Source organism: Aphidius gifuensis, linkage group LG4 (assembly GCF_014905175.1).
Source record: "Aphidius gifuensis isolate YNYX2018 linkage group LG4, ASM1490517v1, whole genome shotgun sequence".
Lineage (NCBI taxonomy): Eukaryota > Metazoa > Arthropoda > Insecta > Hymenoptera > Braconidae > Aphidius > Aphidius gifuensis.
The window spans coordinates 2,951,349-2,968,851 of record NC_057791.1 but is presented as its reverse complement, the minus strand read 5'-3'; the positions used below and the strand labels follow the sequence as shown (position 1 = coordinate 2,968,851).

Sequence of the window (17,503 nt, the reverse complement as noted above, 5' to 3'; positions counted from 1 at the left end):
ATAATTTATATGTGTCTATTATATTTTTTATTAATTATTTTGTGTCGAATCATTTTGTGTCTAATTTTAAGTGTAATATTTTTGTGTGTCTTATAAAATAATTAAAATATTATGTGTCCGATTAATACGTGTGAATTTAATTTGTGTCGTTTTAAATTGTATCTAATTAATTTGTGTCTTTTTTATTCGTGTAAATTTTATGTGTCTAACTAGCCCGTGTCAATTTTCAATGTGTCGATCTAACAGCATGCCTTATAAAAGAGCGTGGATTTCAATGCATCTTTTAAAATGATTGAAATGAAAAAATTCATTTTATTTTTTTAAAAGTGAACTAAAAATGATGAATAAATGACAAATGGTTATTTTATATATATAAATATAAAAACGCAGAGTACTCGTTACTGCAGTCTAAGTAATTTTTTATTTTTATTTCAATACCTTATAGTTTTTTTTTCACAATGCTGAAGCTTTCATTTATCAACAGTTCTTGTGCTTGAGAAAAGATGATGAATCAGAATATAACGCTGGCAATTTGATGAAAATATAGTAAAAAAATTTTAGAACAAAGAAACTATATAAACGTTATAGTTCTTTGTTATTCTTTCCATCAAGAAAAAAAAAAAAAAACATGACAAATATAAATGACGAGTTATCGTATATACATAAAAGAATTTTTTTTTTTAATTTAAAATAAAATTTCTTGCATATATTATTTGTGAATTGTTCATCTAACCAGTAGGAAACAAAAGCATGAATAATAAAAAAAAAAACATTTTATGTACAAAGTTTAGAGAAGCGAAAAATGTTGATATTTTTTTTCAATAACAATCACGAGAGGTTGGTACTGAATGTATTTTTTTTTTTAATACAAAGCTAAATTAACGAGAATGATAAGTGCTTGGAAAAAATTTTTTTTTCTTTTAATTATTCTCTTGTATGTCACTTGTCGAAGATATTTTTTTTTCATATTTTTTATTCACATTATTCTACAGAAATTCTTGTAGAATTTTTTATTGATTTATTTATATTTTTTTTACAAATAAAAATTATAAAACTTGAGTTTTAATTGTTTGCTTTATTCACTACTTCAATTTATTTTTTATAAAATTTTATTTTCCATCATAAAATTAATTATTTTTTACTATTGTCGTTTACATACGTTGAAAAATTTAAATAAAAAAATAATAATAATAATAATTTTTCATTAGATTAAGCTTTTGTTGAATATTCTTTTGTCATATTGTGGATCCATCAAAATAATTAATTTAAAAAACAAACAAATTTTAAATAAAAAATTATCTCAAAATGTCAATCATTTGATTTATATAATAATGAAAAAAAAATTACACTTTTTGAGTGATTTATTGAGCTTTGAAAAAAAAAAAATTGAAAATCTACTCTATTCATTGTATTTTTTTTTTTCATATTAAAATATTATTGAATAAACTATGTGACACAAAATGTGAAACATATTGCTTGATGATGCTTGATACAATGATTAAAAAAAAAAAAAACAAAAAACAGAGAAAATAATAAAAATTATTGTTGGGACAAAATGAACTAACTCGGAATACCTATCGACTCATCACTCGTTACTGAAATCAACACATGTTTACTGACAATAATACATAGTCATTGCATATTGAAATGAAGCTGGTGCATATATGCAGCTGGTGCTTGATATATACAATAAACCCCTGGCTATTTTCGATTAATCGAACAACTTTATTAATAATTACACAGTACTTGATTTAAAAAAAAAAAAATTGTCCAATCAGCATCTCTGCATGTGATGGACATTTTTATTAATTTTCTCAATCATTAAAAATAATATTAATATTAATATTTTTATATTTTCATATAATTTTTTTTAATTATTCTTTTGCAATTATTAAAACTTCATTAAAATAATATTTTAATAATCTCATTTCAATTAAAAAAAAATGATAAATTCATGTGGAAAAAAATTATTTGGTACATTGAATATTTATTTATCTTAATTGTATATAATATTTTTTTATTATTATTAATTTTAATGAAGCAAAATGAATTTTTTAATAATCAATTTATTTCATTGTTTTTTGTAGATAAAAAAAACAAATATTAATCAAATACTTTATGAGGAAGTATTGTTTTTTATTTTTTTCATGATGAATAAAAATAATTTTGGTATTTTTGTATGTAATTATGAACATGCCAAAAATGATTTAATTAAACTGATATTTCATCCGAATTGTGGTTAAAAAAATAATATTTTAAAATTTTATCCTGTTTGATTTTTATATATTACTACATGACGTCATTACTAGTAATTGATTAATTTTGTTTTTTTGTTCCTTTCGATTTTTATTCGCTGTTGGTATTTTCTAGTGATATCTTGATCAATATATATTAGAAAAAAAAAAAAAAAAGGTTTATTATGATTATATAAAAAATTTAAATTAAATATTCTTTTATTTTTATCATTCTGGTCGTTTTTATTAGTTTTTTTTTGTTTACCGGATTTTATTATTCAGTCGTTATTTTTATATGCAAAAAAGTAAATACCTTATTATCGGTATTTTTTGCCATAATATATTTTATTTTCTGTACTATATCGTAAATAATACTAACAGAAAAATTTACAACTATAATAAAAAATTGGGATTATTATAAAAAATTAAATTGCCTGTAAAAAGAAAAAAGATATTGAAGAAAAAAAAAATTTTTTTTACTATATACACGATACTCATAAAAAGTCAATTTATCTATATATATATACATATCAATCATTGAAAGATAAAAAAATAATTTCATTTATTTTTTTCATTTTTAAATTTGCCTTTACAAATTGAAAAATTAAAACTTTTTTAGTAAGAAAAAAAAAAAAAGTGTCTTAAGCAAGATGTTATGTTGTTTTTGTTATGTAAAGTTTAGTATATAATATATAAAGTGGGTTAAGCAATATCATAAAAAACTAGTATTGTGAAAATTACAATTTAATAAAAAAATAATTAAAATAATTTTTGTTCTAATAAATATATATTTAATATTCAACTTTTTATTTTTCATTGAATTTAAAAAGTTTTGTACAAGTATAGGTCAAAGTGGATAACTTTTTATGTCAATTTTTGTGAGCATGTGTTTCATAAGCCACAAAGTAGCAGGTGAATCATGAAACAGCTTGTAAAAAAAAAAAATGATAAAATGAAAAAGAAAAAAAAACCAAATTACATCAAATAGTGAGAAGAACCTGACGAAGCAGGTTGTAAATTAGGACATGTTTGCTAGTTATAAAGTTGATACTTTTTCGAATGAGCAACTACAGAAAAGGACTAAAGTAAATTGACAAATTATTTTGGCTAATGAGCACTAAGCTTTTTTTTTTTTTTCATATGTTTCTGGGTGAGATTATTCTGAACTTACAAATATATATTAAATCTATATAAAAATATTTTATTTAAATCCGCTTTTCAGCGAAAAAAAATTACCTAACTACTCATTTGTACTAATGGAATATTTTTTTTTTAATTCTGTTTGTGTTTATAATATTAAAAAAAAAAAAAAACAAAAACGAAAATATTTTTTTTTTTTGTTGTGATAATATATAAAATGAAAATAAACTCAGCCCTCAAATTTAAAATCCTCTCTACCATATAAAATTGTATTTTTTAATATTCATAATAAATCTTTGTTATATCCACTTTGAATGATGAATTATAAAAAAAAAAAAAAAAGAAATATCTACTTGTACTGTATAATTTTTATAATTTTAAAAATGAAATAAACGTCATTTTCAATGATTTTAAATTCAAATTTCTATTGAATGAAATTCTTGTTGAAATAGTGAAGCATTGTGCTTTTCAAATATTTTGAATGTTTAACATTTTCATCAAACCCTCGACAGTAAAATTCTATCCTTTATTTATTTAGATAAAAAAAAAATAAATAAAAAATTGAGGTTACTGCACATCAAAGTAATCTGCAAAAATACTTGTTATTTTTTTATTTTATAAACTTTAAAAAAGACTCATGAGGTCAATTTTTGTTATATTATCTTATTCATGCAGTTTGTCCCACGGGCATATCGAGAATACTTCTGATATAAATATCCAAAGATTTAAACTTTTATACTTTTCTACTGAATAAACGTGAAAATATATATAGATAAAATATTGTCATTTGTGATAAAGTCATCACAACTCTTCTGTTAATTCTAATATTTTTTTTTTATTTTTATTCTCCAGTGACTCACATTCTACTCTTCATTTTAGTTTTTTTTTTTTATTTTCCATTGCTATTTTAATCCCCTTCTAACTTCAGCAACTTATCACAGTTATCACTGAGCTTTATGATACATATTTTTACAACCGTAGCAATTTTACTTGTTTACGAATTTGATATTTCAGAATTATGACATCACCTTATTTTTTTTTCATCTCAACAATTTAGCCAACCCCAATGTAAGGGATCTTTTTTTTTTTTTATTTCATATTTCAATATACATATTATCGTTGTAGTCAACTTAGACTCACTCAAAATGTCTCGTTTTCCGTATCTTTTCGAAAAAAATGAAAAAAAAAGTTTTATCCAAAGGTAAAACTTTTTTTTTTTTATTTTTTCTCTGTTCTGCTTACGTTTTATCTTAAAAATTCAATTGACCCGGAATGGAAGCAAAAAAAAAAAAACATAAAATTATAAATGATGGACATATACGTGTATAGTTCTTTTTTTGTTTTTTTTTTTGTTTCAAACTTTTCACCAATGTCTTACGAGTAATGAAAAAGTATATATACTAAAAATTGAATATTTTCTTCAACAAAATTTCATTTATATTTTTTTTCAAGAAAATTGGTAATGTATATTCATGTTTTCATCATTTATCCTGTTTTTATAATAATAAAAAAAGAATTAAATTCATGAGAAATGAAAAGTCAAAAATAAATGAAGAAATTTATTTTTATAGTACGCTAAAAAATAATAATAAAATAAAAAAAAAACAAATGATTGTTCTGTGAAAATAAGTGATTATGGTTTCAAAATAACTTGGATTGAATTGTGGGGTTGAAATAAAAGTATAAATAATAAAAATAAAATAAAAACGTGAAAAAAAAAGAAAAAAAGTTGGCCAAAACTAAAAGCACAGTTTCAATAATCTTACAAAACTTTAAAATTCAATTTAATATATAAACCTTCATTGTGGTTTATACTGAGTGTCATAAATTTAATCAATTTTGATTACTTATTTTTGCATACGTCAATGGTAACTTGAAATTTCCATCATTTTAAAATATTAAAATTTTTTTTATATTATTAAATTTGAAAAAAAAAAAAAAAATTAAAAAAAGTTAATAAATCACATTTTTTAATATATTTTTATACAACATTCGATGTAATGTATTAAAGCCTGAAGCTAAATTTTTATTTTCATTACTAAAATTTTGCAAATAATATATAAAAAAAAAAAAAAAACAGTAATAATAATTGAAAAGAAAATGTTTAGTGGATATATATAATAATAATAAACCTAAAAAAGCTGGTTTTAAGTTGAACCATTACAATTCTGAATGTTTTAACAGCTTCAATTAATTAATTTTCATCACGTTAATGCTTTCTTCTTCGTTAGACATAGTATGCTCTATGTACATCCACTTAGTCTCATACTCAAAATCTATATATAGATACGTGCACTTAAAATTTATCCAGTAAATATATCTTGCTGAATAAAATATTTTTACATCAGTTCATAATTTAATAATCAATGATTTTTTTATAATAATTTCATCTGACATTAACAATAAATAAATATACATCAACTATAATAATTTTTCATGTCAATAAAAATAACACGATAAATAAAAATATTAATTTAATTAAAATTTTCTCAATGTCAAATTAGACATTTGCGTATATATAAACCATTACATTGAGTAAGCAATTTTCACGTATTTCTGGTTTATCTTTTTTTTTTCAAAAATAAATGATTTTATAGATTGGTCTGTAAATGTGGTGTGTGGGTGTCATTAATTGGAAAATCACAAACGTTGCAAATATTGGACAGATTTTATTTCTATTCATTGAGAAAAACTATAGTATCAATGGTAAAAATAAAATAATTAAAAAAAAGTAAATTAAAAAAAGAAAAACTAAATATAGGTATATATAAAAGAATAAAAACTTTGTTAGAGAAATTTAGTCACGTCACACCAAGTTCAAGGAGTGTGGTTATATCTTAAAATTAAATGGAATTATAAATCGTACTAATCCCTTGGTGATGAATCACGTGAGTAATTTTCTATAAAAAGTTTCAAGTAATCCAAAAATTTTAAATTATTTTTATTCTAGTTTATGTATATCTTTTGATATACTTGTATATGTTTGTATTTGTATGTGTATAAATTTATTTATGTATATATAAGCTTATAAACATAAAAACAATTCATAACTTCAAGTTAATTAATTAACTTTAAATTGCCTCTCAAGTTAATTACTGAATTTGTGATTTAATGACAATTCATGATTGAAATTAAATTAAATCAACTATATAAATGAATTAATTCTATTGGAATATAGAAAAAAAAAAAATATCCACTTGACTAGTTTTTTTTTTTTTGTAGATATAAAAGAAATAAAATAAAATTATTTCAATTGAAATATATAAATTTTTATAAATATAAAATTAAATTAATTCTATGATAAAATTCCAGTCGTGTGTATATTGCATTTTTTATATTCTGTCAAGTTTTTTTTTTCGTTCATTTGTAAAAGTACCCAAGTGGAAAAAATATGTATAAAATATATATGGAATATATATAGAATATGTATGGATTTGGACGTAGATTTTCCATATATATTCTATATATATTTTATATATATTTGACACTTTAAGTATTTTATTTGTTTATAATGGATAGAAAGTGACCGTTGCTAGGGCTCCAAATAAACAAATTATTCATTTTACTGCGTTAATTTTTTTTCCCCCCGTTTTTTCTCTTGTTTTTTATTTATAAAATTTAATTCATTAGTATATGTTTTTTTTTTCTTACTTTTTTTTCACTTGTTTTTTATTTATAAAAATCAAAAAAAAAAAAAATTAAGTTAAAAAAAAAATGTATAAGTTTAAATGTATACATAAAAATTATATCAAAAATATACAAAATATATAAATATATAAAATATATATAAAAAATATATAAAAAATATATAAGTGTAAAATATATATCGAATATATATGAAATATATATAAAATATATATAAAATATGTATGGAAAATCTACGTCCAAATCCATACATATTTTATATATATTCCATATATATTTTATACAAATTTTTTCCACTTGGGTACTTTTATGTATGAAAGAAAAATCTCTTTGATCCTGGATAAAAATGCCATCAACAGGTGCATGGCACATACTTAAATTTAAGCTGAATGAACATCATTGACGAATTTTATTTTTTTTATTTCTTGTTTGTTGATGGTTTTTTTTTTTTTATCATATAAATTTTTTTATAAATAAAGTACTTTGTTGTTGTTAAAAATGATAATTTCTTGTTTATACTTATATAAAGTTTACAATATAATAACAAAGAAGATTTGAATTTTATTTATTTTAAAAAAATAATTATTAAATTTTACATTTTTATAAGTTTGTAATTTCTCTGTAGAACAAGGATATCTTGAATTACAAGAGTTTCATACTAAAGCTTTGTAACTTAAACCATGAATATTTTTTTTAATTAAAGTTAATACTTTAATGAAAAATAATATTGTATACATATAATTATATACTTCAAAAAATGACAAAGTGTTTAATAATGAGTTTGTTTTTTATTGTATAATATTAAAAGACGAAATGAAAAAAAAAAATATAATATCAAAAAAATAAAAGTAAAAAAAAAGTTTGATAGTGTCAATATAATTGCGAAGCAATCGATACTTATTGTGTCTAATGTCTCGTTAAAATAAATGTCCATGGTATAAATTGAAACAAATTGATCCGTCAATTTCTTATATTTTACTTTGTAGGCATAATATTGAAACTAAAATTTAATACTCCTGAATTTTTTTTTAGCTAGCACCTGTTGGACGCAATTTTCCATTAAACTTCTACCTTATATATATAACAATTGAATAAATAAAACAAAATAAAATATAAATAAACAAAAAGCTCAGATAAAAAAAAAAAAAAAAACAATTTTATTATCCAATTTCCGCATCATCAGACTTGTATGTTTATTGTGACTCATTTTATATCCAACATTACCACACAAATATCCAAAGCTGTTTTTATTGATTTCATATAATATGTCATAATATATTTATCATTATTATTTGTCTTTTGTCAAAATATTTACAAATAGTGACAATAAATATTAACCTAAATAAATAAAATAATATTTTCCCTATTTTACTACTTATAATTTAAAAATATTCATAAAAATCATTAAAAAAAAACGAAAAATATTTCTTCAAAATTTTTAACAAGATATAAAATAAAATAAACTTTAATATTATAAATTTTTTCTATATATATTATTTACTATGGATTTATTATCTGAGCTTGAATCTTATTCTAAGATTTGATATATATATATATTTATTTTTTTATTTTTTCAATTGTTGTTATTTCGTTTCAGAGGAAATCCTTGGACACTTGAAACCTTCTGCTTTCAATTTTCCACTGATTTTTCTTTATCCAATTTCAGTAGATTCATTCTTTTGTTTTTTCTACTTTTTTTTTGGTTCTTTACTTTACTTTTTGAAAACTTTTATTGATACAAACTGAGTTTTTACTTTTTTTTTTATCGTCAAATAACTCAAGTGGTTTGTTTTGTCACAGTGAATTGGTAGTATCGAAAATTAATCAAATATAAATACATATAACGTATTTATTTTTTCAATATAAAATAAAAAAAAATTTTAAAATAGGTCATGATGAGAATTTATCATTTCTTTCTATTTTTTTTTTTTTTTTTTTGAATAATTTTGTATAATGTTTATATCGTGAATATACCACCGGGTTTATTTACTGAATACGAACAATGAGTAAATGAGTATTTTCTCGCTCGATTTGTTTCAATCGCACACAATCTAATTTTTTTTTTTTTTTCCTTTACATTTCTCATTCCTTCGTCTTTCTATTTTCAATTCACCATCCGCACCATCCGGCAAAAAAAAAAAAACAAAAGGAAAGGAAAAGCAAAAAAAAGTAAAACAAATTTACCCGGAAAATCCTATGGCTATGCCATTTGTTGACTCAATAGAAAAAGAAAAAAAATCTCACAATTCTATACGAAAACGTGTGTGAATTAATATATACGTCATATGTGGACTTATTCATTAACTATTCTTCGTCAGTCTAAATATTCAGTTGCAATAATTTATCAAAATTTTTTAGTTAAATGCAAAAATAATGGAAATGAAGACCGATAAAAGCTCAATGGTCTTTTCTCTTGAATTCAAAAATGAAAAAAAAAATAAAAAAAATTCATAATCTCATTCATTTCGTGTGCACATGAATATTTTTTTCTTTCATTTATTCAATTTTTCTTCAATTCCTTTTTTTCTTTCATTCTTTTTATAACCTTTGTTTATTTTTTTTTTTTCTATTTTATTATTACCTACTTCAGAGGCCACATGAGACCTCGATTGGTTTTGCAGAAGAAAAATAAAAAGAAAATATTTTTTCGATTTACTGGACGATGAAAATTTTCACAAGATCTAAATTTTTTTTTTTATTTTTATATATTCATTATCTTATCAAAATTCTCCAAGGTGTTTTAAAGATAAAAAAATCATTGGAAAAAAATATTAGAATAATTGACAAATTTTATCGAAAAACCCAAAGTGAATACTAATGTGTTATAAAAAAAATTTCTCATTATTTATTATTATATAAATAAATCCATTTAAAAAATAAAATAAAACAAGATATAAATATAAATGAATAGAAAAAAAATATTTTAATTCTAATATATGAAATTTATTTATTATAAAAGTACTTAAATAATTTGATATAATCATGCTGACGTTTTAAAGAAATTTTCATATAGATACTCATTGACATTCGGCTCTTCTTGTACATGTCAATGTTGTAGAACCAAGTTAGTGTCAAGTGTGAAACATCATCGTATTTTCAAAGCATCAGCATCAACTTGCCCTATCGTCAACTTCAAACTACTACTAAACCATTCGATAGAGGTATATGTATTGGTCTATGCTCGTTAAATCAAAGAGGATGTTGTATACCACCTAAATATGATGATATACTCTCCAACAAGATTGATTGTCACTCTATAAATTATTCACCATTATTAACCAATTTTTATTTCACTCATATCAATCACAATAATATATCAAAAATTTGTTAAATGACAAGACAAAAAAAAGAAAAAAATCTATTCTAATCTAAGAAAAAATTTAGTAAACGAAAGAATAGCCTAATCAGAGGTATATGATTTACTGAACTATACAAAATCATGCAAATAAAAAAAAGTAAAAAAATAAAAATAAAATAAGAGGAAAAAAAAGGTCAATGAAAGAGAGAGAGAAAAAAAAAAGAAATTACATATATATACACAGAAGCAGTAGCCAAAATAAAAAAGGAGTAAAAAAAAAATTGAACAAGGCCAACGAATGAGATCGTAAATGTAAAAGTAATAGCTGCATTTGATAAAGATAAATATAAAAATAGAAAAAATGAAAAAAAAAAAAAATGATTAAACAAAGAAATGAAACTTTTTGAAGTCAAGTTCTACAAAAAACTTGTCGATCAGAATAGCTTCAGGGTGCTCATTACTTTACTTCGAAAAGATACTATCTATAACTATATATAAGAAACAAGATGTACTCAATTTTCAAAGAGAGAGTACATAATGATGCTTTATAAAAGTGCCAGTACTAACAGGACACTTTCTTGACATTTTTTTAACTTGAAACAAAAAAATAACTTTGAAAAAAAAAAAAAAAAACAATAAATCAATACTCATTGATTCTGTTATATTAAATTATTCAACATAAAAAAAATAAATTTTATTTGTTCATATTTATTGCATTCTACTAAAAAGGTTTTTTTTTATTTTTAATTATATTATTGTAAAGTTAATTTATCCACACAAAGGGTAAATAAAGAAAGTAAAAAAAAATAAATAAATAAATTGAAAATTATAAAGTAATTACAATTGTATTTACAAAATAATTATGATCCAAATTGATGATTATAGAAATTATATTATCATTAAAGAAAATACATAACAATGGGTGAGTTAAATGCAAAGGGTTAACATGTCAAAGGCAAATTGGCTTGACATATGTATATAAAACGAGGTAATATATCTCGGATTACATTCAATGAATATATATTATATATATAAATAATCGATAAACCATATTGTAATCCTATATATAAAATAAAAGGCAATAAACAAATTCAACATTCAACAAAATATAAACGTATATATATTCAAATAGAATTTGTACTTTGTATTAATAATTTTAATTGATCTTTTGCAAATATACTCAAACATCTACTTAATATAATTGTGGTAAAATAATATTATATAATATAATTTATTTTTAAATATATATATAATGATTTTTATATTTTAGCTAAAATAGGATAGAAGAAAAAAATATATATATTGACTTTTTTTTACCCCCCTAAATATATATATATACTATTTTGTATTTGGATAAATGTGTCTATGTCAAGTTTTGTTGTCTATGTGTAGCAAAATATATATACGAACTGCAGAAGGCAGCTACTGGATCAAGTGGTACTTGTCTGTCCAGGCAAAGTCACACATAGTGATTTCAACATGAGGGACAAATATATATATAGGGATGAAAAAAAAAAAAACGAAAGATAAAGCCAGTTTGATGCTGTAGGGACATCTATTTATACGCATATAGATTTATTCGTACATCAAAATACAGGATAAAACTAAACTAATTTTGAGGGGTAAAGTAATCGTGCTTCATGCACAACATATACTGGCTTTAGTATATATCCGGAAATGCGTATCTTATATCTCAGTATCACATAGATTTTAAGCCCTACACTGAAAAAAAATAAGAAAAAAAAATGGGGAAAAAAAATATATATGTCAAATATATATTTATAATGTAAATAATAAAAATTGTAATTTTACTAAAAATATAAAATAAATAAATAAAATTTATATTTTTATTTATTTTTTAATCAAAAATATATAAAAAAAGGATAAAAAATAAATATGATTTTTTTTTTTTCTTTCAATATATAAAATATAAAAAAATATATTTAAAAAAAAAAATGAGAAAAATCTTTTGTAATTTTATATTTTAAATAATATTAAATAAATAATTTTTTTTTTTTTTTGTTTAATTTACGCAAATGTAAATGAGAAATTTTACATTTTATTTAAAGTGGTCGTCAATTATGCCTCTGGGAATATTATAAATATAAAACAAAAAGCACGATCGTTTGTAAAGAAAAAAAATTTTTTAAAATAATAAAAAAAAACAACAATGCACTAAGGGTGTAATTAATATATATAAAAATAAAATTCAAGATATAAGTTTAAATTTCAGAGAAGAAAAACAATTGACGATGGAATTCTTCAGAAGAAAAAAGATTTTCTTTTTTCATTAATTTATATTTTTCATGAGTTTTCTTCTTTATTGTTATTATTTTTTTTTTTCTATATGTTATTACTATTATTGTTATTTTTTTTTTCCAGCTCATTACCCTTGCCCGGCCTTTATATAAGGGAATAAATGGTTTTCCGATCTTATCCGTTACTTTTACACACACATGACGTGAAAGTGATGATGTTAGTTATGATGATGATAGCTTCATGTCATTGTCCTCTTCAACAAAGTACTATGATATTTTTATTTTATCATGTGCATGCTCTATTTTTTCATATTATTTTATATATTGTTTTTTTAAAAATTCGTTTTATACTTTATTTTAGTAATTAAAATTTTTTCAAAGTTTTTTAAATTGTATTGTGGTTAAAATTTATAGAAAATTTTTAATTGCATGAGAAAATTTGTGAAAATTGGTTAGGTCATTATTTGAGGATAATTTACTTTAGCCACAAAATAACGAGTGTGTGACGATTCTCTAGTGACTATATTTTGTTGAATAAAGTACATTTTAAAGTTATAAATAAATACATGCAAATGTTTAATGTGTGTGTGTTTGTTGGTAGAAAATTGAAAAAAAAAAAAAAAGATAATAGTTTAAAATGTATTTTAAACTTTTAAACAAAGTTTCTTAGATTTTTTTTTTTTACTCTTTTTTAAACTTGGTATATTATTTCTATGCAAATAAAGAAAATTAAGTCAACATTTGTATATCTATATACATGTATTTATATACATATCTTACTTGTGTAAATACTTATCAAACATTTATTTTCTTTTATACTATATGAAAATGAATAATGTAGAGTTATAAAATTGAAATTTGAACTAATATTTAAATATTAAATGTTAAATTTAATAGAAAATTTTACTTTTTTGAAAAAAGATTTTTTTTTTTTTAAACAAATCAATAAAGTAACAAAGATTTTATATAACAAATTTACGAAAAAAACTCACGTATTTTTTCAATAAGACAATTATTCTAAATTGCAAAAAAAAAAAAAAAGTAAAAAAAAATTCAATTACAAGTTTGCTAATGACTTTATATCGTTTCAATATATTTTGTGTATCCATTGTTCTTTCTATAATGTCATTTTGTGTACAAAAAAGTTTCCTGTTTGTTTAGAAAAAAAGAAAAATAAAATAAAAATAATTAATTTATCCGTATAGATGATACTAATTTTTTTATTATCATTGTTAACACATTTATCTGTCGAATTTGTAAAATAAAACATAATGTGCCAATGTGAATTTTATCGATATATAAAAATAATAAAAAAAAAAGTTTATCAAATATATCAACAAGCAATGATAGTATTAAATATATATATCAACACTCGAAAAAGATATATGAGAATGAGGAAAAATAAAATAAAATTATTGCAAAGCTTTATACAAAAATAAAATAAAGTAAAAAAAAAATAGTATTTGAGTCTTCGTCTAAAGCTCTGAGAGCTTCTGGCCAGCTAGCTCTAAAAAACTATTATCCCATGTGAGAGGCGAATGGTGAGACAGCTTGAAATTATGACTAGTACGTGTACGGTAGTTCTCGTCATTATGAGACCTGCCGAGGTCGAGAAAAACGATTCAAGGTTTTTCCGAGAGGGTTGTTACACAAAAAACCATAATAAGAAAATTAAAAAAAAAAAAAAAAATCAAAGGTCCATACACCTTATGATAACGACATATCCTATTATAATATATATTTATCTTTTAAAAATACAAATGTATATTATTGAAGCTACCAAAATTATTATTTCATTTATTTTTATTTAAAATCTATTTTCATATTAATAATAACAAGGTAATAATAATAATCAGTTTAATTAAAATTTTAAAAATTCATTTTAAATTACAGATATAATATATATCGAAATTTTCAAATTAATATGCAATTTATTATCAGTAATTAACGCTTTGCAATTATTGTTGTTTTTAATTTAAAAAAAAAAAATACATATATATATTTTTGCTGACGTTAAATGGATTATTCATTGTTCATTAATAGGTAAATGATAAAAACCATAATTTATTTTTATATGATTTTTCTATAAAATAAATTATCAAATGTACCAATAAATATATTTAATCATACAGCATGTTTATTGGAGAAAGTAATAATTGATATAGAAAGCAGAAATTAAAATGCTTTCATAAAGCTTTCATCATAGCTCTCTTCATTGATATATATATATTTTTTTTTTATTTAAATTCCGTATTTCCTGGGCTTTGTCCTTCACAAATTGAATTTCAAAAGAGGAAATTGAATTTATTAACGAAAAAAAATTTACTATTGATAATGTTTTTTTTTTTTTTTCGTTATTTGCGTGTCACGTAGCTATGTGTGTGGGTTATAGTCAGTATGTGGTACAAGGTTAGAAGGAAAAAAAAAATTGTATCGTTAAATATATTTTTGTATAACTATATATTTATGGGGCAATATATTACAGGCTAAAAGAACCACATTTTTTAAGTTGCTATATTTTCGAAAAATATAGAGTTAAAAAAAAAAAGTTACTATCATGGCTTTATTCCAATAAAAATGACCACTTGTTTTATATACAGATACAAATTTATTACTCTAATAAAAAAAAGTAAATATTAAAAAATATATATTTATAATTTAAATTTCGTATAGGCTGCTGTATATATTTTTTTTTTACCGGAAATTAAAAAATAAATAAAATAATAAAATACAAATTGCGAAGCTATATTGTCAAATATATATTTTTTATAATACATAAAACAATTTTAGTATGAAAAAAAAAATTGGGTAAATTTAAATCATCATCAAGTGGTAAATAAATATCATTGAAAATTAATGTAGACAAGGTGAAACTTTATAATGTCATATTTCGTGCATGAAAAAGAGCTATATGTGTTATTAACATAGACCTTGCTCTCACGATTCAACGTATTATATTGTTGAAAGAGAAAAAAAAAAGAAATTAAATAAGAGAGGTCAGCTCTCACTGTTGGCTATACCGCAGTTTGAAATTACTAGTGGTCACGCCAACCATATTTTGGTCTTTCTCAATTGTGCCAACTGCAGGCAGTAGATATTTTTTTTTCTCTTTATTATCTTTAATTTTACGAGTATCAGCTAAACGACCCCTACTTTTCAAAAAAAAAAAAAAGGCTTATATATATTTATTAACCTGTCATATTTAATTTTTCATTTTTAACCACAATTAATTTTCCTGATTTTAATTTATTCATTTATTTTTTATTTTTTTAACTAATTTATAATATAATTAATTAGTCGTTAATAAATTAGGTAACTTGTTTTGTTGATGAATATCATTGATAGCTAAATTGTAAACAATTTTACTAACAAATAAAAAAAAAATTTAAATACACAAACATAAAAGTAATAAATACGATTTTGTAATATGCTCAAGTGCACAGTTTAATCCTCAACAGTGGGATTATCTTCATACATTCAATCATGAATCTTTTCATTCATTGATCCATAAAAAAAGTAGATAAATAAAAATAAATGCTACTAAATTTTTTATATCAAATTCTTTTTTTTTTGTTAAATTAATTAACTGTAATAATTTTTATTTTTACTCTCTGATTTTTCTATGTAAGTAGTAAAACTCAATATTATATCAGACATTTTTCTCTTAAATTTTTAAATTAAAAAAAAAATATCTCAACAATGTTTTAATTAATAAAATAAATATTTTATAATAATTATATGTTAACTCACCAGCACGTAAACAGCAAAAGGCATAACCAAAACAGCAACAAGTAAATCAGCAAGTGCCAAACTGACAATAAAATAATTAGTAACTGTTTGTAGTGCTCGTTCTTTTACAACAGCAAGTATAACAAGAACATTACCAAATAATGTTAAACACGGTACAATAACAAATATAAGTGCCCACCAATTATATTCATTAAAAATATTATCATCACTTTTATTATTACTATTATTAAAAGTTTGATTATTATTATCAATACAACTATCATTAATTGTTAAATTAAAATTATCATTATCATAACAATTTGATAAATTATTAAATGCACTATAATTTATTCTATTAATATATTCACTTAAATCATCAAATACAAGAAGATCTGATATTAATGTATAATTATCATTAATTGTTATAATATTTGTATTTGTTGTTGATAATAAATTTGTATTATTAATTGTTATATTTGTATATTCATCATTAAATAATATATTATTATCAATAATATTTGTTAAATTTGTTATTGTATTATTGACAATTGTTGATTTTGATATATTATTTTTATTATTTTCATATAAAATTTCCTCAGCTCCCGTGAGGTTTTGTCCCTCGAGCCTCGAATATCCACCAACTAATTTTTTTTCCATATCTTATATATCATCTCACACTTAAATATTTTAGGCACTGCCAAAAGGTCAAATATTTTCACGGTTTTATTTTATGGCTTTACACTTTTTTTTTTTTTTGTTATTTATTTACTTTTAACTTCACTATGTTATTTATATTTTTTTTTTTGTTATTATCACTTAATAATTTTTTTGCATAATGGGTTTTCTGATTTTAGATATCATTTTAATGAGTTGATTTAATTATACTACACTGTCATGATTTAAAATTGAAAATTGTTAACAAAAAAAAATGTCTATTTATACTTTTTTTTCTGTAATAAAAATTTATTCATTTGAATATATTTTTATCAACATAGAGACCACTATTTCTAGAATTGTTAATAAGACAGTGATGAATAAAAAAAAAAAAAAAAATTTTATATTAATATTATCTGTAGTTCTCGGTGAATTCATTACGATAAAAGTATTTTATTTCATTTTTTTTTTTTTTTTATTTTATTTCATTTTTCATATAGAAGCTTTGAAAGTAGAAAAAAGTACAAAGCTAGAAAAAGTTGATA

The 17,503-nt window shown here is 21.2% G+C and overlaps 1 protein-coding gene across 1 annotated transcript in view; it reads right to left on the bottom strand.

Moving 5' to 3' along the window:
* The window catches only part of LOC122853713 (dopamine D2-like receptor), a gene marked incomplete at its 5' end in the record, with an annotated part of 67,562 nt that extends 50,838 nt beyond the window's left edge, over positions 1–16,724 (bottom strand). The window contains one exon of the mRNA XM_044154130.1: positions 16,326–16,724. Within this exon, the coding sequence (XP_044010065.1) occupies positions 16,326–16,724 (399 nt within the window). The remainder of the gene's footprint in view (positions 1–16,325) is intronic.
* Positions 16,725–17,503: the final 779 nt, after the last annotated feature.